The following is a 22,805-nucleotide window of genomic DNA, read 5'->3' as shown; positions in this document are numbered from 1 at the left end:
GAACTATGCAAAACTTAATTTAAACATCTAAATAAAGTGGGCTGGGTTAGAGGCTTCCTTTTGCTGCAGGATATCTATAAAAATACATGTGAAGCTTTTTTTAAAAAAAAAACTTGAGTCAAAGTAACCCAATTTCATCTAGTTTGACTGGAGCAAATGCATTACCAAAAGAAAGTCAAAAGAGGTAGGATCAATCAAGACATTTTGTTGCCTGAAGCAAAAGACAAGACAGTGGTTCCCCGTTGTTATTTTCAGGTGGGATTAAATCACCTAATGGGAAATTCAGGTTGCACAATTATAGTCGATTAGAAGCTCTTGCACAACAATCATAAAGGTAAAGGTACCCCTGCCCGTACGGGCCAGTCGTGTCCAACTCTAGGGTTGTGCGCTCATCTCATTTAAGAGGCCGGGAGCCAGCGCTGTCCGAAGACACTTCCGGGTCACGTGGCCAGCGTGATGAAGCTGCTCTGGCAAGCATACTTCCCCCAAAGCGTGGACTTTTTGTGGTAAGGAAAATGATGGGGAAATGCACTGGAAGGTGTGGAGTAATACTTTGAAATAACATCACCTTACCTCCTTGCAAACAAACCAGGATGAATGCTCAATAAATAGACATCTTTACTCCAGCACTGGTGATGGGACAGCATCCTCCACCACACCTGAGGGCAGCAGGCTAGTTTAGAGGGCACAGGTCATCAGATGGCCACATGACACATGCAGCTCTAAACAGCTTGGTGCCACTACTCTACCCCCTGGAAACTGCTGACGGGCGTAGCACCCTTACTCAACCTAATGATAGCAGGCTCTGAAAAATGGGACAGAGATTTGTATATACTAATGTATACTAAGAGGCACACATGAAGAAATTGCTACTATAAATGAAAATAGAATATATCTCACCACTGTGGCGTAAAGTCTGATCACGTAATCAAGGTGCCAAGCTTGTGTTTACTACTTATGGGCAACTTCTAAGTTCCCTGTTCTCTCTTCTTATATTCTTTATATTTAAAAGGCTTGGACTGAATAGTCCTTCAAAGACAGGCCTCTTTCAAAAGACTCTAAAGCCAGATGTATGGTCAGCATAAGCCCGCCCCATTTTTCTGATAATGACGCTTCATTTTTCTAACTTCCTGCCATAAGGGGCAGAGGAGTAACAGTTCACTGGCAGAGTACAGGTTTTTTGGCAGAGTACAGGTTTCGCATTCAAAAGGTATCAGCTGAATCCCGAGTAGGGCTGGGTGAAACTGCTCCTAAAACTTTGAAGAACCACGAGCCGCCAATGAAAAAAACCCCAAATAGGCAATGAATTAGGTGGACCAAAGGTCTGGTTTTGTACACGGCAGCTTCCTATGTTTCTACTTGTTACCGAACTTTGCCGGAATAAATTTGCTAGTCTTTAAAATGCCGGGACACTAGCAGAGGGAACTCCCCCTCCACGCGCCCGGGAGGCGTGACTGCTCGCAGCCAGTCGCGCTGATTCAACAGTGCAAAATGGAGCCTCTTAACTCAAACAGGAAACCGGAGAGGAGGCGGCTCTGCTACCAAGATGAGCGAGGTAGAGCGCCTTCCGGAAATGACGCCGCGAGGCGGAAATCGCTCGCGCCCGGTCGAGAGACTGCCCGCTTAGAGGAAGGTGTTGCAATGTTCTGGGCGTTTGCGCGTGAAGCGCCTGCAGGTGAGTGACTGCCTTGGGTGGGGCGGGGGGGGGGGCGAGGCTGGGGAATGGGAGAGAGGCGCCCGCAAAAGAACCCGAAAGGGATAGAAGGAAAAGGATCGGGCCACAAGCAGGCGGTTTCCCGCTTGGCGAAGCGTCTCCTCCTCACGCTGGTGCTTTGCAATTTCCCCGATCTCGACCGGCTCGCTTGCTGAGCCAATTCCCTGGCACATTTCTGTAGGGCAAGTTAAATAGGTTTTTCGTTATTCTCTACGAAAAGAACTCCACACACACTTATGCCAGCACTTGGAAATTAGACCGAAAACACAAGCTGGAAATTAAGCCTGTAATCTTAAATATGATTGCTTGAAATTTAACTCCCATCAAAATCCATATCACATATTTCAGAGAATGTTCCTTAGGTTCGGAGTATTAATGTCAGACCATTGTTCCATCTATCACAAGATCTTCTGCACTGACTGGTAGCAATCCCCTCCCCACTCCAGCCCTACCTGGATAGGACAGGGTTTGAACTTGGGACATTCTGTATACAGAGCTCCTCTTATTATTCGGTGATCACTCATAGCCGAGTAAGATTGTCTTCCATGAACATGGTCTTAACAGTGAGTCCATAAGTGACTGTGGAGGCCAATCCTGGATTCACACATCCACAGTGGGGCCATAGGTTTCTAGGTGGGAAATGAGCATGGTGAGGGTTTGCAAAACATGTCTTCCTCTTAGCTCGTTTCTCCCTTTCATCCTGAGTTTGAGCGTCTTTGAAGTCCATGACAGCAGCTGCCCAGCCACTGAGCTAGGGCTCTTCCCCATTATTTCCCTTTCAGAGGTCTAACATGGGGCAAAGTTCTCTCCCTGCACACCCCCCATATTTTTTCTGGTTCCATTGTTGTAATCTATGCATGGCTTTCATGCTTTTTCCTAGACTGAAGTTCTACACTGTTGCACAAAATGTACCAGTAGCCCATCTCTGCTTGCTAATGTTTGACCAAGTGTTATTCTCTCCAATCCCTTCTCCAGTTCCCTTGTGCTACAGCACTGAAGGCGGTAATTTTATTTCCAGTTCCTTTGGGGGCAGTTCCTGGCTCCCTAATCACAAATCCTTATTTATATTACTGACTGCAGTCCTAGCTATATCTGTTCAGAAGTAAGCTCCATCCAGCAGGACTTATTTTCTAGCTGAGTGCATAGGGTTGTAGTCTTGAGTTACATTTCCACCTCCCTTTCAACAGGTCTGGTGTGGCTCTCTTGGAATTAGTAGGCAAAGAGCTTGCTAGGTTTATTGACACAACATCTAAACCCACCCACCTCCGCCTCATAGCTGGTGCAAGACCCAGTTGGGCCATGCTGATTGTCTCTTGTTCTGTTTGTAGACCGACCAGACAAGATCATGGCAACTCAGAGTTCCACGTCACTGCAGGATTTGATTCGGGAAGATTTTTTGACTTGCAAAATCTGCTATGACCTGTATGTGGTGCCCAAAATCTTGCCATGTCTGCATACCTACTGCCAAAAATGCCTAGAGCCCTTGGTAGAAAATGGGACAATACATTGTCCAGAGTGCCGTCTGCAGTCGGAAGTTCCTGGAGGTTCTGTGGGGCTGAAGACCAATTTCTTCATTAATAGCCTCTTGGAACTGTTCCAGATGAAGCACAACAAGGACCTAGAGTGCACAGTCTGCTCTAGTGCTCAGAAGGTTGTGGCTGCCACTGCCCGTTGCCTGGATTGCAAGGATTTCTTGTGCCAAATATGTTCCCAGGGCCACTGCTGCTCCCGCCTCACTCTGCACCATAAGGTGGTGAACCTGGAAGAGTTCCTTGCTGGGCATTATGACACTGAGGTAAGATTCTTACAGGAATTGTGGTGCCAAGATCACCCACAGGAGGCGCTCCGTTTCTTCTGTGATACCTGCAGCATGTCCATCTGCAGGGATTGTCGCATGCTGGACCATTTCCAGCACAAAGTGGTGTCCATGTCCAGTGCAGTGCAGCGGAAACGACCTTCTGTAGAGCAGTTGATCAAGAGCTTGCAGGGAACAATTACCTGCATCTCTGAACAAGAGAAAGCTGTGGAGGAGGCAATGGACAAACTCAAAGTAGAGAGTGAACGTGTCAAGGAGAAGATCTGCAAGTATGTGGAAGATATCACTACTTACATCTTTGCCCAGAAGGACTGTGCTTTGGCAAAACTGAATGCCTTCCTAACAGAGCAGCTGGAGCGTTTTTGTTTAGCACAGAAGGAGCTGCAGAGTCAGAAGGACAAAGCAATGAACACTCAAGAGTTTTCTCAGCGTATTCTATGTGTTGGGAAGGACTCTGAGATCCTTCACCTGGAAGGAATGATCAGGACTAGAGTTGAGGAGCTTCAGGCGCACAGACTGCCACAACTCCAAAGTCAGATTCCAAAATTAACCATTGCCTGGGATGAACCCCAGCAACTCTCTGAAGCATCAATTTTCAGTCTTGTCTTTCCTGGGGAGCAACCCACAAGAAATGCGCAGCCGTTGGAGCTGGGCAGTGAGTCATTGACATCTCTGGGCGAGGAGAGTGGGGAGGTTACGGGCACTCCTTCTGATTCAGATGAAGACTCCCTCACAAGTGAATCTGACTTTAAAAGCTCTTTTTCCTGCACTGCCTGGAGCAGAAGAGCAGGGTATGCTTTCAGCTTTCAGCTAGATCCATCCCTCACCAAACAAAAGCCTAATATCACTGGGATTGCTGTTGTGCCTCACAGTGGTCAAGTCGTCCTTTTGGATCAGGCAAATGCTGAGATAAAGCAATATAGCGCCTTTGGCCACTTTGAGGGGGTGATTCCTTTGCCTGCATCTAATTCTGTCTTCTGTGGCATCTCTGTGTGTGGAAAAATCCTGGCCTGTTCCTCAGAGACTCATCTTTTTTTCCTGAATCTTGATGGATTATTCCTGCGTAAACTGCAGCTGAGGGGCTCTGAATCGTCCTATCCCCTTGCCTCATATGGAGACTCTTATGTGGCTGTTAGTGAAGGAACTCTCTGTTCCATCTCATTGTATAGCCCATCTGGGGCATGTGTTGGTAGAGTCCAGCCAGACAACTATCATGGGGGGAAATTCCTGTTCATTGCTGTAAATAGCTGGGAGGAGTTTGTTGTTTCAGACTTCATTAAGAAACAAATTGTGGTCATGGAGAAGTCTGGGGTTGTTCTGAATGTGCTTAACCCCTCAACTTCACTGCTGTCCAAGCCATTCAGCATTTGTGTTGATGAAGACAAGAACATTTTTGTGATTGATCAGTTCAAAGTGATACAGTTCTCGCCATATGATAATACTGGGAAGGTTGTGTTCAGTGGCCAGGGTCAGATGGGAAGACCCAGAGTCCTGGCCATTGATAGTAAAAACCTCATTTTAGTGAGGGAAGATGGAAACACTCATGTCTTTTACCTATACGGTAAAATTGAGCTATAGCTCATTAGAGTATGAATCAAGTGCCTAATTCTGAAATTCTGAGCATCTTTCTGGAAACTGAGCATCTTTCTGGAGACTGGCACTATTGTGTTAACTAGATATTGAGATGGGCTTCAGCCTTTACTAGACCCAAGATCAGACCCTGGGTAAGAAATGCTGTTACACTCAGATGAATATGCATTGCTGAAATCTTCTTGGTATTGTTAGAGCCTGACTTGAGAATAACGGCAGTAGATCAAGATCTTACATGTACCTTTAAACCATGCATTACATTCACACAATTACTATGATCTTGTCTTTGTTCAGACCTCTGGAGTCTGCTGCTTCAATGCAGATCTCAGTCGAAGGACCCATGAGAACAGGTGGCCAGACTTTTATTTGGAACCGACATTCCTACCTTCTCTGACATTGTGGTCATGGCAAATTTTGTAGATGCATCAGCAGGCTTGGTCCTTCATTCAATGAGCAATAGACCAGCTATTCCTTTTTTAATCTGATAATTCAAATTCAGACACCAGGGTTAGTGCTGAGGAGGTCTCGGTCCTACCATTATATTTACAAAGACTATGCTTATAACATTCCACTTCCTTCACCTGCTGCTGTGTGGACCAGGAACTATTGTGCCTTGCCATCAGATTGAATTTTTTTGAGAAGGGGCAATGTGAACAAGCAACGTAGCTTCTAGTGTAATTTTAACAGAAACATGCATTCAGTGTGTGATTTGTGGAAATGTGAGTGTGTTTTCACATACATCTTCTCACAAGCATTTAATGCGCTTGCATAATCCCTGAGTACCCATAGAATTGTAGAAATTCAATAATTCTCCTTGCATACATGTTCCTTACTCAATGCCTACTAAATATGCTGTCTTTGCTAGGGCTTGACAACTGTCACTGGCTCCATAAGCAAACGTGGAGGTGCTGAGACCAGGAATATTGTATTCCAAGCTATTTATAGGCACACAGCTCCAGGCCCATGATTTAAGATCCATGCAGATGTCACCTATGAATGGCTATATGCACATGTAGTCGGCACCAAAATCCGTTGTTGGTGAGCTATTGTCTAATCTTCCTGCTGTTCATTTTGGTAGTAAAGTAGTCATCCAGTTCTCTGACTTTCCACATGTATGCCCAAGGATGCACAAATGACTAGTCTTGAAGATGCAGAGCCCAATATCACCTTCTGCAGGCACACGTATTGGAAGGTGGCCTTTCTGCTGCCTTTTAACACAAGGCCAAGATTGTTCCTACAGATCATTCCCTTTTTGACCAAGCTATGCTGTAGATTTCCTTTGATAGCCCTGTGCTTGGGAAAGTTGACTAGACATGTATTTTCTGGGGAAAGGAGACCAAAACCTAAAGAGTAAAGGGATCATATGCTGCCTGCGAATCTAGTTCCTGTTACATCTAGTTATCCTCTGATTAAACAGGAAGGAATTTTATCAGCCTCAACATCCTGCACCTATGCTAGGCCCCTGAGCCTCCCTTCGCTCCATTAGTTTTACAGATACTATGGCATTGTTCAAAGAGCAGTGGCCCAGAGTGCTTCAAAGCTGTTGCAGTCACCAACTGGGCTTCTTACCTTTGTCTTTTGGAGTTGTTGTAGCTTGACTTCATTCCTCTCTTTTTCTGTGCCCTCCCCTTTCCTGGAGCAAGGTTGGGGAACCTGTGGTCCTGCAGAGATTGTTTGGACTCCCAACTCCCATCAGTCCCAGTTAGCATGGCCAATGGTCAGGGATATTTGGAGTATCCATCCAGCAGCATCTGGAGAGCCACAAGTTCCCCATCCGTGTTCTAAGAAATTGGTAACTGTTGAAGGTATGAAGAGGAGTGCAGGTACCTCTCTGCTGAATGCCATCATGCCTCATGAGTAGCCAGGGTCAAGGGTACCCCATTGTGCATTACTTTATTCTTAAGGAGCTGTTAACATTTCTGCAGTATATGCTTTTGATATTAATAAAATTGAATAAATAACCATTTTGTTGTACATTCTCAAGCCATGTGACTTGGAGCTGGTTTGTAGACAGTAGAAAAGTGCAAGTCTCAAGTTGCCTACTAACTTTTCACAAAGAGAGACACTATGTGCCTCTTTTTGCATATTTACTCAGAAGTAAGTCCCAGTGAGATTACTTCTAAGTAGGCATAGAGGTTTTTGCCATGTTGGAAAAATCTTGAAGGATATACATATAGTTTACTGAGTTTTTGCAGTAGGTCCACAGCCTTATATCAAAGCCATGCCTAATCCTTGGAGCATGAAAATGTGTTGTGTCCTTGGCTTTCACCTTTGTGCGATATAAAGAAAGGGAATATGACTTTGAAGCCTTGGATTTGTGGGCTTTTACCTTAAGGTTTAATCACAGATGGTTTCTTTGAGGACATGTGAACACAACTTGGATGGCACTTATAGTGTGGGGGCTGGTAGGGCAGGGGTCATGGGAACATGGCCTGCTTGGGATGCCAACATATTATTCACTAAGGTATCCTAAAGAAATCTGCTATGACAGCACCTGGACCTGAATAATAGGTGCACTTTTAAGTTTGGGCCTTGAACCAGTTTGGTGAATAACTGCATGTAGCCCACACTCCTAGCAACAAACCCACTACAATTTCTATACTTTATTTCACATTGGTTTTCAGTGCACACATGATCAAATGAGATTTAAAAGGGGGAGGGAGACTGACCCAAGCATCATTATTCCCTAGATACAGCACTGTATCCAGGGAGCTGACAGAGGCATTAATAGATGAGACAAATTTATCCTGCTGCATCGTACTGCAGTAGAATAATAAAGGACTGCTTGAGACTTGTATGAGTTAAATCTCTTGCAACTCATTTCCTCTGTAGGTGACCCCACTACCACCATAACATTTCACATATCTCATTTCCTTACATCTCCTGTAAAAGGAACTTGAGATTTTGTATTTGGATTGGAAAAGGAAACATTAACTTGTTCCTAATTTGTATAATTTACTGTTGAGTGCACAATCTGGAGTTGCTTTGTACAGAATACCTAGATTCACCAATTTGCATACTGATGGCATACAGTTGTGTGGTTTGTGTTTGGTATAAGGGCAAATTGTGAAGGTGTAGCCTTCTGCCTTGCTGTAGTATATCATGGGAGACATTGCCATGCTTCTGCTTCTATTGTAAGCCTTTCAGTGATCCTGGCCCTTTAAAAAAATTATATCAGCTGTTGCAAATACTGCCCTTGCTCTGCCTGTTGAGCATCAACTCATTCAGGGCAGAGGCTGTGGATTCTGGGCTCCTTTATAAATCAGGGCTTGGGGCTCACCTCAACTTAAGAATTGATTCAAGCTAAAGAGAGATGGTTACAGTAGTGTGGGGAAACTCAGTTGGGCACAATTGTGGTCACAAAATAAATTGTACCCACTGATTTTTTGTATCCACATGTGAGTCTACTTCAAGACCTTTTGGGAAGGTGCTGTAGATAGAAACTGACAGACAGAGCAAGCCTACTTGGCTGTTAGCTTTGATGATTTCCCTTACAGAGAGGTCTCCTGAGTAAGCAAAGTAGTTATTAATTCCTCATACTCTATGAACTAAGTCCCCCAATGCCAGCTGTATTCGCCACTCATACATTGATGCTCATCTTGTATACACGCACACATTCTTGGTATCAATTTCCATGGTCTTGTTTCTAATCCTGAGTACGCAGGAGCATTCAAGCAAGGAAATGTCACTCCCATCCATGTATCATGCTATCAGGGGCCAGTGCTGGGTAGTAAGGGTGTGTGTGTGCGTGCCTGCCACTGTCTTCACTGTTCTGGCAAGGACAATAAAACTGTTAGGATATATGCTCCATGCAGCTTAGTTATCCCTCAGCCTCCATGTAACTATCCATTCAAAATAGAACTGTATGCATTCCATGATAATGACAATCACATCACACAAAAACAAGGTTTGGGCACCAAATTCCATTTCCATATAATTGCATCATTCATTTTTGTAAAAGTAAGTAGACCTTGGGGCTGCAAAGATAAACATTAAGAGGTTGGGAAAATCAATATAAATTATTTTTTAAAAAAGAAAAAGGTTGGGGTAATGCCTGGTGCCACTTCAGAAATGTTGGGGAAACTAATTAGTGAAACGAACATTTGTGTGTGTGAGAAACACTCTATCCAAATTGAACAGCCTCTAGTACCATTTTCACTGTTGTGCTAGAAAAGCCCTTCTTCGGAACGTCGACTATTTCCACACCTTTATCTCCCAGCACTCAGTAGCGAAAACATCTTTATGTGTTGTGGTCTCTGGCCAACAAGCCCAGGCCGCTATCTTGGCAGCACAGCTCTGCAGCAGAAATTCCGGCACATTGCTGAGTGCAGCACAGGAAGACACATCTGGGCCAGGCTGGTTGTCGTAAAGTGCAAATGCCAGTCCAATATTGAGAGTTCAACCCTGTGGTCAAAGGCGGCGGCAGCCACTAGGCGTTTACTTGAGGGTTAAATGAGATTTGCTGTGCTAGAGGTAGGAGCGAGCCGCCGGTCGGCTGAGATGCGTCCCGAGATGGTGAAGAGGGTGCTGTTGTCCCCAGCGTCCCGGTTCGGAGGCACAGCTGAGCAACAAGAAGTCCACATCAAATAGAGCAGCAGGCTGAGCAGGATGATCGCTCCAGAGGCTGTGAGCACAATGCCACTGACAAACATGCTGGCAAGGGGGCGTTGGGCAGTTGGGTTGCTGCCAACGCTGGTGGTGGAAAGCACAGTGAGGACTGTGCCACACACCAGCAGCACCAGGGATGTCACGAGCAACACCGCACAGTCCGAGGCACCGCCGCTCTTCAGTAGCGCAACTTGCTCTCGGCTGCGAATGCAATTCATGTCCTGGATGGCCGAGCTCAGCAGCTGCTTCAGTAAGACCAAGAGCGCCAGTAGGCAGAGTGTTGTGCCCACTGCCAGCCTCCATTCCCCAGAGCGGCTGCTTGTACTATAGAGCAGTGCAATGCCACCTACCCCACAGGCAAGGATCAGAGCCACTGCTACCCCATAGCAGACAAATGATTTTCTGGGCTCCTGGAACCACCATAGCTCCACATGTTCCTCCAGGATATTCCTCTGGATCCGGCTGGCGTTGGCTGGGGGTCTGGGCACACCCAGCGGCTCTAATTCAGGCATGCTGGACACTGTATTGGCTCCTACATAAAGGTGGGTCGTGCAGATGGAGCTGCCGCTTCAGCTGGCAAGCCTGGATGGGTGTGACATTTCCCAGCAGGAGAGGGCAGCACCCTTCACTTTTTCTTCCTATGTGAGGGAGCAGTGCCAGAGCCAAAAGCCTGCAGCCAGCGTATTACTGTATGCTGTCAGAAGTGCAGCACAGGAGGAATGTAGGACTCCTCTCTCTTGAAGCCAAAAGTGAAAAGCTGCTTCAGCCTTGTAGCTCATTTGCTTCCAAGCTCACGGGGATCCTGGCACATATCTGAAAAAGAAATGACGGCAAAAGGTTACGGATTGAAGATTGCCTCTAGAGAGGGAAGGGACCCACCTCCTTTCCCTTGAAACTCCACTCCCGGAGTTCCAAAGAAAAAAGAGTCATAAGGAAAACGCCACTCCCTCTGGGGTCAGCTAATGTCCATGCAAGTAAAACCTGCTTTTTGTGGGCAGGGCAATAGCCCTGTCCATGCCTTAGGAAAATAAATCAAAATTCTGCACGTTGCCAACCCTAGATCCGCATGCCAAGAAAAGCAGAATTCTGCTTTCATAAGTAAATTGTAATTTGCCCTTGAACTATCCATATGAAAACAAACCAACCATTTGGACAGATTTTTCTCGTTTTGCAGAATCCAAATCATTCTGTCATAGAGAAGCTCCAACACTATACAGGAAATGCAGTTCTCATCTCTGCCTCAGCCTTTACTGATTTTACCATGTGCTGCACACCCATCTTGAGGACAATGTTATCTCCACAGTGCTTAGAATCATTTTGAAAACGATGAATGCTGTTATTCCTCAGGATTCTGAGTTCTATTCTCTGTGTTAACATCTGTGCTGGAGTGAGGCAATTGGGAATGGCACCCAGCTTTGCTTATGACACGAAAAAGAGAGATAGAAAAATAAATAGAATTGGGCCGTTCTTTCATTAGATAATGGTGAAGGGTGAGTAGCCAAAGCAGAAATCCAAGTTTTGTGATTTCTTCCTTTAGTTTATTTTTTCATATTTAAAATATACATATCATATGCTTTTATCATTGGAGACATCCTCCAGTCATATTACTGTCACAGAAACAATGAAAAAACAAAACACCTTATCCAAGACTGTCCAGAACTTTCCAGTCAATGTTAAATAACTGTCAGAAGACTGCTTCCAGGCCCCTCCATATTTGAACAAGGATAGTCTAGACAAATATGCAGCTCTCTCATGTGTAGCTACACTTAATCTGTTTTAGGGCTGTTCTTGCTGTTTCGCATGTACAAAAACCTGCACAGGGTCCTATTGTCTGTGGAGAGAAATAGCAAATGGAGAAATCCACTTTACATGTGTATAGATCAGCACTGGATGCTACTGAACATGGATACATATCTGCTTTCTTGGTCCAGTGCATTTGGTTATGACGTCATTTTGATAGTTGCATGCAACACCTGGTTATGAACAACTCTCTGGATCGGGGCCAAAGATGGCCTTGCATTAAATCCAGAAATGCTAAAATCACAATAATAATCATCTTATTTGTATGCTGCCTTTCCACAAAAGAACCATTTTACAAGAAATAAAAATGAACCACATCTGTAAAGCAACCGTCGTAAGAATAATTCCATAATAGCATAATAAACAACAGCATAACTACAAATCTAAGAACATACAAAACACATTTCAGTACTATAATATAGCAAGATTACATTAGCAACATTATACCTCCTAGCAATACCAAAAATAACAAGGGATCTTGACAGTTTTGCCTTGCTCCTCCATTCACCTCTCCCAAGATGTTGCTCAGAGTCCCTCTCCAGCAGGTTTCCAAAGGCAGGAGGTAGCTGGAAACAGGGGAGAAACTAGTCTTTCTTTCACCCACGTCAAAGACTTGGCAAAAAAACCCAACCCATGCAAGTCTGCATACATATGCTTGCACACATACACACAACCTCAACACATTTGATCTTCAAGGGGCAGAAAAAGTTCTCTTACAGGGGGGGGTCTTTCTTATCGGGTCTATTATAGCAGAGCAGCACAAGATTGTATTGAAATCTTTAAAAAGTTGTACAGTGGTACCTTGGGTTAAGAACTTAATTCGTTCTGGAGGTCCGTTCTTAACCTGAAACTGTTCTTAACCTGAAGCACCACTTTAGCTAATGGGGCCTCCCGCTGCTGCCACGCTGCCACCACGCAATTTCTGTTCTCATCCTGAAGCAAAGTTCTTAACCAGAGGTACTATTTGTGGGTTAGCGGAGTCTGTAACCTGAAGCACCACTGTGGTACCTCAGGTTACAGATGCTTCAGGTTACAGACTCCGCTAACCCAGAAATAGTACCTCGGGTTAAGAACTTTGCTTCAGGATGAGAACAGAAATCATGCTCTGGCGGCGCAGTGGCAGCGGGAGGCCGCATTAGCTAAAGTGGTGCTTCAGGTTAAGAACAGTTTCAGGTTAAGAACGGACCTCCAGAACAAATTGGTAAGATCTTAACCCGAGATACTACTGTATATTGTTGATTCACTTTGCAGTCTAGAAATAGATTAAAGGATTTAGAGGTGTTCGCTTTCCAAACAGTAACATCCTTATAGCTTTTCACAGCAGTGCAGGAAGGTTCGTTAGTACAATAGCACGCCTAATGTAATCCAAAGAAGTCATGACCACCAGGGATTCAAGAAAGTAAAGCCTATATGCAGGAGGAGTAGCACTGATGGCTAAGGAGATTTGGGCTTGAAGAGGCAAAGAGAGAGCTGGGTTTCACATACGATTTTTAAATCATCATACCCTACTTTGTCTGCGAGTTTTTAGTTCATTAGCACTCTGGAGAGAATGTGAGGCAAAGTAGCAACATTTACCGTATATTTTGCTCTATAAGACTCACTTTTTCCCTCCTAAAAAGTAAGGGGAAATGTGTGTGCGTCTTATGGAGCGAATGCAGGCTGCGCAGCTATCCCAGAAGCCAGAACAGCAAGAGGGATTGCTGCTTTCACTGCGTAGCGATCCCTCTTGCTGTTCTGGCTTCTGGGATTCAGAATATTTTTTTTCTTGTTTTCCTCCTCCAAAAACTAGGTGCGTCTTATGGTCTGATGCATCTTATGGAGTGAAAAATACGGTATAGATGATGCAAATGGTTTAAGATGATTGTTAATAAACTGATTTTCAAAACAATCTCCAGCCGTTGTGGCTTTTCAGAGCTGTTCACAATATCCACGGGAAGCAAGTAATTTAAAACTGCAGGCAAAATCACAACATAAAAAAGCAGATAAAACAACAGCGCAAGGTCAAAAGCTTCAAAAGAGTCAGCAAAAATAAAACCAAGGGGCAAACCCACAATGAGAAGTTAGATTTTTGCAGTGTGCCTACACAACTGCAAATGATTACAAGAAGAGAGTAAAGAGGTCAGTAGCAGCTAAAATGTGCAGTAAAATTCTATGCATATTTAGTTCATCTGCGCTTACTCCCAGGTAAGTAGTTACAAGACTGCAACCACAAGGTTGCTTAGGAGCAAAGTTGTGGGAATGGCATGGGGAAGAATACCTTCGTCATGTATCCTACCCTGCTACCATTCAAGTAAGATAAATATTGCTTATGCACGCTTAACACGTAGAAAAGCAAATCAGTTGCTAGAGATTATTAAGCAAGACAAATCAAAGTAGTCCCCAAATACCAGCATTGCTCCTGTACAAATTCTGCCTGCCTCATGAATCTTAGTGGAAGGTTTATGTGCAGAAAATGCAACCAAAGTAAGCAGAAATATGCAATACCTTTCACATGACAGCTTATGAATGTAGGACTACAGTCTGCAGAGTAGGCAGCTGGAAAGTTGTAAGTAGTTAGGTTAGAACTTCTTATCTATAAAAATCAAGAATGTATTGGAAAACAAAAGAGGGAAAGGTGGTATTTTGTATAATACTAGAGTTGGTGATCATTCTGTGAAATAAAGGCACATTTTTTTAAAAAGGCATATCTTCTTGGAAAATACATGCAATATGTGCAAAAATAGCTGGTTCCTTAGATGCTCAGGGTATTTAGCATAACGAATAAATAGTAGAAGCTAGCAATCTTCAGAAAAGTATTAGCAGCCCCAGTTGCTACACTTTTTCAACATCTGACCACAAGGGCTAAATTGATGGACCTCATTAAAGCTACCCCTGCAATAAAGCTTCTTCCCAGTGGATACTTAAAATGAGGCTCCATCTTCCACAGGGCTGATAAAAGATCCTTCTTTGAAGTGATCTTCCACATGGGGGCCTTCGCAATGACATCCCACTTCCAATGAGGATTAGGGTTGCCATATTTCAAAAAGTAAAAACCAGGACACGATGAAGACCCCCAAATCGACCTGCCTAAGATCCAGGACAAAGCGCCGCCTTTTGGAAATTCCCCCCAGATGTCAAATCTGCCTTTGAAATCCCAGTAATGTCTGGGAAAATCTGGACCTATGGCAGCCCTAATGGTGATGGGTCAATGGGCCCTCATAAGCAGCCCCCCCTCCAGGAATTCTAATAGATTCCACTCACTGGTGCTGCAGTCTGGGATCTCCCCTCAGCAAGCTTGCCCCTGGTGCTATAGTGCACCTGTCTTGTAGAGTACCTGCCTTGTCTGTCAAAGCTTAGCTGCATTAGGGCTCCTGGATCAGATCGCCACAACATCCCTCAGCTGAGCTGTGCTCGCCTCTGGTGCTGGCAGCAAGGATAGCGGCAGAGGGCAGGGATCCCACACAGTAATAAAGCCCCATTCACAGCACCAGCCTCACATGGTTCCTCATCAGCATCTGCCTCTTGTCACCAACTGGCTCTCCGGCTTGTTGAACAATAGATCCTTGCGTCAAGGCTGCCTTAACCCTTGAGACGCAAGTCTTTGTCTAGGAAGAACGGAGACCTGGATAGGGTGTTAGGACCTTCTGTGTAGTAAACTCTCCCCCCCCCCCCACTGCTCAGATGCAAACCATTTGTCAGTTGTCTCTACATGTAACCACAAGTAAACACCTTGCTCTTCTGACCAGTGGTGGAGCTACCTGCGGTGTACATTTGGGGGTGTGGCTGGCACGTGTCCCAGGGGGCATAGAGCGCCTCCCGTGGGGTGCGTGGCAGGCAGCGCATGTCCCGGGGGTGCGCAGTGAGCACCGAGCGTCCCAGGGGGGCTGGGTGGCCGCGATGTCACCCCCCTCGGCACGGCACCTGGGCCGGACCACTCCTCATGTCCCCACCTTCGTCCGCCAGTGCTCCTGACGTCTCCCTCCAGGGAATCTCCAGGAAATGGCTGTTAAGTATTCCCATATGTAACAGACAGAAATGCTACTGTCCCAAGCAAGTGCATCCCTGCCAAGGCGACCTTGGAATATCTTTGCAGCCTCTACAGCTACAAACTTTGTTTAGAAGGATATTGAAAATGGCAGGAACAGAACGAAAAACAGAGTCATTTTCATGAGTAAATGCAGTGCTTGCTAAATCTGCATGCTGCCCCTTAATCTTCTGAAAGCCACTCAGCTTCTTGCTGTCTACCTTTTGCCTAGGACTGACCTGTATTTTACGTACTGTATAGTATAGTACCATTTGTGACTTTATAGCAGGAGTGGGGAGCCGGTGGCTCTCAGGATGTTGCGCTACAACTCGTGACATCCCACGAGACTGATGGAAATGGCGAGATCCACAGGCTCCCAGTTCCTCTTACAGAGCAGGATAAGGAACCCTTTACAGCCTGAGGGCCACAAGCCAGAGGTGGGCAAGATCAGAAGCAAAAGTAGGTGGGGCCAGAGGCGTATTACCTTTTTAGGATATGTATATTTTTATGTATTTTGTTATGTGAATCATTCAATATGGTTTAACCGTACGTATTCTGTATGTAAACTTCTTTGAGGTGTTTTGGATAGTAAAGCAGTCTATAAATGGAATTTGTTTAAAAAAATTAAAGAGTGGACAGAAAAAGAAATAAGTAGGCCTCATTCCACATATGAGTAGGCCTTATTCCACACATCTCTCCATCTCCCATCCAGACAAACAAAATCAAGCAATCAAGACAGGCCTAGGGCATAGTCCAGCCAAGCCAAAGCACAGAAGGTGTGGGGTAGGACCTATGTGGGGTGTAGCTTAGGGAGAGTCCCAAGGCTGCATTTGGTACCTGGGCCTGAGGTTCCCCGCTCCTGCTATAGAGTATACAGTGATACCTCGGGTTACATACGCTTCAGGTTACACACTCCGCTAACCCAGAAATAGTGCTTCCGGTTAAGAACTTTGCTTCAGGATAAGAACAGAAATTGGGCTCCGGCAGCGCGGTGGCAGCAGGAGGCCCCATTAGCTAAAGTGGTGCTTCACGTTAAGAACAGTTTCAGGTTAAGAATGGACCTCCGGAACGAATTAAGTACTTAACCTGAGCTACCACTGTACAGCAATGTGAATGACTGAAGACAGCCCTTGTGGAGAGGGAGCTTTGCATCCCACTGTCTAAGCTGGCAGAGTTTAAAGCTTCTTGCACGATAAAGCACCAGCTCACTCTCTTACCATTACACGTCTGCGGTGGGAAAATGCCAAACACTGGTAGGAGGATATGCTAAAAGTAGAGCAACACAATGCTATGATGCATTTTCATTACAATTTTTCACTGTAAAAGCTGCCACTTGAAAGTTTTCACAATAAATAAAATCCCTTACCTTCATCCTCTTTTATCCTTTTTTAAAGGGCCTTTTCACAAATACGGTTTCCCTGTACTGCCACTGGTGTAAGGGGGAGAAACTCCCTCACCTTGAGATGCGCATCCCATTGGAAGCAATGCAGCCCAGAGAAATGACACCTGCATATCTTGTCTCTGCATTGCATTCCTTTCAATGGGAGGCACTTCGTATGTGCATCCCAGCCTGAGGGAACGTTTGCCCTGTTGCTTTGGCAACAGAGGCATGTACACTCTTCCTCCGGCATCCACCTTCTTACAGTTTATTCATCCCCTTTTGCCGAGGAATGTAAAAAATGGATGAAAAAGCAAGGCATCGTATCAGAGGGGCCAGAGATCTCCACAAAATGCACCACTACCCTATTTCAGCTCAGCACTAAAGATAACTGCACTTTGGAGAGATCAGTCAGGTATCAGGACTGAACATAAGCAGGAAATGTGGCTCATGGGTCAAAGTGAAGTGAGGTCTAATCATACGAGCATCTTACTGTTAAAATCCACCACTATCTAAGGCTGCAATCATATGCACACTTACTTAGAAGTCAGTAGGAGTTGCCTCGTGAGTAAACTTTTAAACATGCATGGGTCCAGGCTATCTTTAAAAGCCAGTTTAAGCTCTTGTTGCTGCGTCAGTTAAGAGATCTGGAAGATGTTCAGTGAAAGTACTACTACTTTACAGGGAACTAAGGAGATAGCTAAAAATCCCTGCTCCTCTTGAAACAGATCCCCTTTATTTTGGCCAATTGCTTAACATCTAGATCAGTGGTTATTTGAGCCTAGCCTTGGCAGAACCAGGTGGTCAGAGAGGGGAGGGGCCTGATCCAGACACAGCCTGACCGTGTCAGGCCAAGCCTGACAGAGCATGAGATCACTGTTAAAACCATAAGGAGAACAGGCTTCTTCAGGGCACGTTGCCAGCTGAGGCTGCATTGATGCAGAAATCAAAGCTCAGTGATTTGTAGGAAGGCCAGGAGGAGTTGAATAAATTCCCCCACCCTCTCTGTGCATCACACAAGCCTTTCCATTCTACCTGTGTGTGAAGTTTGAACTCCTGGAGGAACAACCGATTGTACCCTGTGGATTCATGGGCAGAGGCATCCAAGTCCATGGTTCCATCCACGTCACTTATATGCCAAGCCGGCAAAAGAGCAGCTGCGTGCTCTAAGCGGTACTTGCCTGGGATCTGTGCTGCTGTTGGCACACGATGGCTTCTAACACACTGCTTGCTGTGTTTTGCTGGATTGCCTGCGGCCAGGAAGGGATTACAGCCAGCTTGGATTCTCAACTATTCAGCATTAACCCATATGGGAAAGGACCTCTTGCACTCCTTCTCATCCCTCCTTGCTTTTAGAACCGTAGAATTGTTGAGTTGGAAGGGACCCCCACAGTCATCTAGTCCAGCCCTCTGCTATGCAGGAATCACAGCTAAGTCTATGGGGCTACTGAACAAGGGCAGACATAGCGGAATTCTTCCAGGCACTTTGAGATCATGATATATTAGAATGGTAGAGTTTGAAGGGACCCTGAGGATCATCTAGTCCAACCCTCTGCAATGCAGGAATCTCAACACACAGTCCCCCATCCAATATGAAACCATACCAGACTCAGCTTAGCTCTGCAAATCTGCTAGCAGTTTCACAGTTGCAACAGATGTTTCCTAGGAAGCCATTATTAAATGAAGTTCAAATAATGGTGGTGTTGGTGATCAGAGGAAGAGAAGCTTTGAGGAAAGACCCCGTCTCCTTTCCACACATCCTCATATCCTGAAGGTATCTGAGCAAAAGGCAGCACACCAGTCCCTCAGGAATGCCCCTAAATATAGTTGCAGGCTAACAAGGGACGAGCAGCGTGTATGCGTGGAATTTGAAGAGCTTTCAATCCCACGCCAAGCCTTGACTGAAAGGGAAGATGACAGTATGTAGTGGAGACAACCAGGTAATTGCTGGAAGGGACATCAGCTTCACTCACCTAAAGCTGATTCTTCACAGAAGATGCTGTATCAAGTCTTGTTTCTTTTGCCTAAGCTCTTGGACTTGCCAGGATGCTGGTATCGTCTTTTCCTGCTATTATACTTGACGGATGGGACAATTTTCAGGTTGTGGCCCGAGGATAAAATTAAAATAAATCTTCTTCCCTCCCTGCCTGCGTCTACCTGTCAAGCAACAGGTGCAAGTCCCACCTCCTTCCTCCGCCTGTCCTAGCCCAGGTGCCGCATCTGATAGGCTCGTAGCATACACTGACCTTTGCCCAGGCAGGTACATTCTCCAGAAGGGTGGGGATGGAGAGACAACCTGCTGTTGTCCTTGGAAGCATTCCAGCCTGGTGACTGTGTGCTTGAGGGAAGCGGAAATAAGAAGGCTGATGGAGCAAGGGAAGCAGGAGGATATACAATACAGGCAGAGGTAAGCAAATACAGGTTGAAAGAGTTCTATGTTAACCCTCACCAGACAAGCTCCTTGCCAGACGGGTTCACATTTCCACCCCCTAAGGAGCAGCGCAGTCACATTCTTGACTTTTGCTAAGGGGCAGCAGAGAGGCATGGGGCCATTTAGGATGCAGGGTGGTGCCAGGAAAGAAACACAGCCATTCTGCATTTTTGTGCACCCGTCAGGAAGGTAGGAATCTTCATCAGACTTCTTGAAAAGAGAGCTTTTCTTTTAGCCTAAAGCAAAGCATTTTATTGGCCTTTGGGATAAAAAGTTCTTACTGGGCAGCATCTTCTGAAGGCCTTGGTGCAGGCATAGGCAAACCCGACCCTCCAGGTGTTTTTGGGACTACAACTCCCATCATCCCTGACCACTAGTCCCTTTGCTAGGGATGATGGGAGTTGTAGTCCCAAAACATTTGGAAGGCTGAGTTTGCCTATGCCTGCCTTAGTGTCTAAGTAGCAATGGTATGACTAGGTTAGTATACTATAATCATTTCTAAAAGAGTAGGGACTTGTGGGAATATTGGCTAATGAATGGATCAGACTTTGACTGATGGGCAGCAAACCCCTTACACCCTCAAAGCCTTTCCTCCCATGATGGTTTCATCAAAATAAAGTAAGTGAATAAACAAGATACAGTGGTACCTCGGGTTAAGTACTTAATTCGTTCCGGAGGTCTGTTCTTAACCTGAAACTGCTCTTAACCTGAAGCACCACTTTAGCTAATGGGGCCTCCTGCTGCCACCACGCCACCGGAGCACGATTTCTGTTCTCATCCTGAAGCAAAGTTCTTAACCTGAGGTACTATTTCTGGGTTAGCGGAGTCTGTAACCTGAAGCATATGTAACCTGAAGCGTATGTAACCCGAGGTACCACTGTACTTGGTTTTTGGATTAACAAAATAGAGAGACTATGAACCATCTCTCTCTGCCCCCCTTCTATCCATTAACTTAAGGTTCCCAAAACCTTTCAATACAGAGGTATATTTAAGTAAAAAACATTCAGTTTTTTGGGGGAATAAGATTGCATATGATATTTTCTAAGACTTGTAAATGCATTGCATTTCATGGGATTGAAGGCTTGACTGAATACATATTTTTATCTCAATACTCCAGTGCTGCCTGTACTTCATTATTGTGGGGGTCGAGAAAGCTTATGATATGTGGTATTGTCATTTCCATTTGATAGAGAAATGTGATAGAAAGAGAACCATGTATATGGTCACCCAGCAAGCTCACGTCAGAGTTCAGCATACCCAACACACGGTCAAGCAAAGTGCCACCTGGGTTTTGAGTGCTAAAAGATTTGTGGTTGATGGTGACAACAGCAGTCTAGGATTGCTTTTCTTCCTTTTTCTCCCCTACCTTGCCATCACATACCACAAGGCCTGTCTTCCATTGGCTTCACATTTCCTACCTACCTCGTTACTGACAAAAAGTCACAATTCCAGGTTATGCGATTTCTAAATCATGCTGAGTTATTGGATTCTGTTACTCTTCCCTCTCTTCATTTATTGTGTCTTCCCTTACCCGAGTGTAATACAATAGCACATATTCCTTTCCTATAAATGACAATGGTCATATCTTCAGTTGGAAGGATTTTTTGAACTTCTGGTAGGCTTCTTGCAACATAAACTGTCTGGTGTAATGCCTGATTATGTGCATGACAATTCACATTTCCTTCTATAAATCTGTGGTACTAATTCTCACCCTAACCCTATCTTCAACACCTTTCTTCTGGTTGACTACCAATTTGCACAACTGTATACAGTATAATACTTATATTACTCTAGAGATACTGTCTGATTTAAACAGGTATGTTTCAGCAGGAGACAATGCTGCTGATACCATGTGTGAATTGATTCCTGTTAAAAACATGCAAGTTTTATTTGGAAAACGCTGGGTGAAATATGAAGACTAAGTGTGCACTGGAATGCAAAGCATGGTTTTCATAGCTATGTTGACACAAAGAAAAATGCTAACATACCTTCTTGTAAAAAAAGAAAAGAAAAACCTTACCTTGTGATGCAGGCATGACATGAGCACAAAGGATTGTTATGCTGCCTCAGAATCCAAGACATGACTGTAAACATAGCTAAAACATCCAATAAAATCTACATTGCCATTCTGCCTCTGTTCCATGAACTTCCTCTGGTCTAGGAGTAATCTTCCAGCAAGTGCTAGACTCCAAAAGTCCCTTGGTGAGATGGTTTGTCAGCAGTGGGTTGTTCAGCAATCTTCTCTGATCAGGACAACATCCTTATGGCATGTTCTCTATTTACATCTTCTGAAGTGCCTGTGTGTGCGTGCACCATGGGGAAAACTTCTCACCTGAGGGCAGCATTGCACCATTGTGGAGCAAAGACTTAACTATTAAGGAGTGTTTTAAGCACCTGTCAGAGGAAGATCACTCCTAGCTACCTACTAATTATCAAGAAAAAGATTGAGTCACATCCGCTGCCATTGCTGGAAGAATTAGTGATGGACATACGGAAGAACATGGGATATGAATGATTTAGGTATTGTAGGCATGCATATTATTAATTAGTTCATAGAAAGCATTACATGTAGCTTACTCTGAAGAGCACCTGCCTTGTTAAGGACTCTGCTGATCTTCTAAAAAAGTTTCTAAAGCAGTTATAGCAACTACCCATAACATAGGTTATTGGGGAATTTCAGAAGGCTTTTGATTCATAAGTGCAAATAATTAAGAGAATAGTGAAACTACTTGACCCAGGGTGCTGCAGAGTCTTGTTCTGAGAAGGCAGGGAGGAATAACTTGAAGGGTATAGCTTATCATCAGCGCACCATAAATTGCTGAAGTGCTTTTGCTTTGTTGCCTCATGGAGGACAGAAAACAAATGGTTGTGTTGTGAAAAGGATACGTTACTAAGGAGATTAGATTACAGAACAGTCAGTGTTGGTATCCGAAAAGCAGAAGGCATATTATTGTTGCAAACACAGTCAGCCAGTTTTATTGCATTTTCACTGGCTGTCAATATGCTTCCAACTTCCATTCAAGGCCCTGATGCTTACCTATCAAGTCACCTTACCTACCAACTCAAGCATATCATGGCAAGCATCAGTTGCACCAAGCTGGAATTCCCCAAGGTCCCTCTCTATTGACATTTGGTGTGCGCATGCACATGTGCCTACATATGTAAATATATTTCTGTTTAGCCCTCAGTTCAGCCGACAGGTTTGTTGGTTTGTTTAATTAGATATGTTTATTTTGTGCTTTGCAGATTTTGTGTAACTGGTGTATTTTAACACACAACGCTCTTTGTACAAATGATTTAAATAAATATATTTATCATTACTATCTAACACTCATGGGGATAGTGGGTCCCTTCTTTTCCTTAGTATCTCCCATTTAGCATTATTCACACACTGTCGAAACGTTTATCACATTTGTGTTAATAGTTAGTTAGCAAGATATATTTGAGAAGAGAGATATAGGGGTG

The 22,805-nt window shown here is 44.7% G+C and overlaps 2 protein-coding genes across 9 annotated transcripts; one reads left to right on the top strand and one right to left on the bottom strand.

The window, feature by feature from the left end:
- The first annotated feature begins 914 nt into the window (after positions 1 to 914).
- LOC309372543 (E3 ubiquitin-protein ligase TRIM56-like) lies at positions 915 to 7,103 on the top strand. 2 transcript variants are annotated; one of them, XM_081916199.1, is made up of 2 exons: positions 915 to 1,633; positions 3,043 to 7,103. In XM_081916199.1, the coding sequence occupies exons 1-2, from the start codon at positions 1,492 to 1,494 to the stop codon at positions 5,106 to 5,108; spliced, it is 2,208 nt and encodes a 735-aa protein (XP_081772325.1). In that variant the 5' UTR covers positions 915 to 1,491; the 3' UTR covers positions 5,109 to 7,103. The 2 variants fall into 2 exon arrangements, with proteins under 2 accessions (XP_081772325.1, XP_081772324.1); XM_081916198.1 differs by having other exon boundaries at positions 915 to 1,675.
- Positions 7,104 to 7,693: 590 nt separating this feature from the next.
- Positions 7,694 to 21,579, bottom strand: TMEM125 (transmembrane protein 125). 7 transcript variants are annotated; one of them, XM_081916214.1, is made up of 2 exons: positions 21,460 to 21,579; positions 7,694 to 10,541 (listed from the first exon to the last, which is right to left on the bottom strand). In XM_081916214.1, exon 2 carries the CDS (start codon positions 10,238 to 10,240, stop codon positions 9,569 to 9,571), a length of 672 nt encoding a protein of 223 aa, XP_081772340.1. In that variant the 5' UTR covers positions 10,241 to 10,541; positions 21,460 to 21,579; the 3' UTR covers positions 7,694 to 9,568. The 7 variants fall into 7 exon arrangements, with proteins under 7 accessions (XP_081772340.1, XP_081772337.1, XP_081772338.1 ...); XM_081916211.1 differs by having other exon boundaries at positions 21,361 to 21,509; XM_081916212.1 differs by lacking the exon at positions 21,460 to 21,579 and adding an exon at positions 18,883 to 19,039.
- Between the last annotated feature and the right edge of the window lie 1,226 nt (positions 21,580 to 22,805).

This window comes from Podarcis melisellensis (assembly GCF_964234715.1).
Source record: "Podarcis melisellensis genome assembly, chromosome: 6".
NCBI lineage: Eukaryota > Metazoa > Chordata > Lepidosauria > Squamata > Lacertidae > Podarcis > Podarcis melisellensis.
Note: the sequence above shows the minus strand (reverse complement) of the source record. Positions and strands in the feature narration are given on the sequence as shown.

Excerpts from the sequence above, each read along its gene's own strand:
- TMEM125 (XM_081916214.1), bottom strand. The coding sequence starts at position 10,240 with ATGCCTGAATTAGAGCCGCTGGGTGTGCCCAGACCCCCAGCCAACGCC.
- LOC309372543 (XM_081916198.1), top strand. The coding sequence starts at position 1,492 with ATGGAGCCTCTTAACTCAAACAGGAAACCGGAGAGGAGGCGGCTCTGC. Across the intron at positions 1,676-3,042 it reads TGCGCGTGAAGCGCCTGCAG|ACCGACCAGACAAGATCATG; the intron begins GTGAGTGACTGC and ends TTCTGTTTGTAG.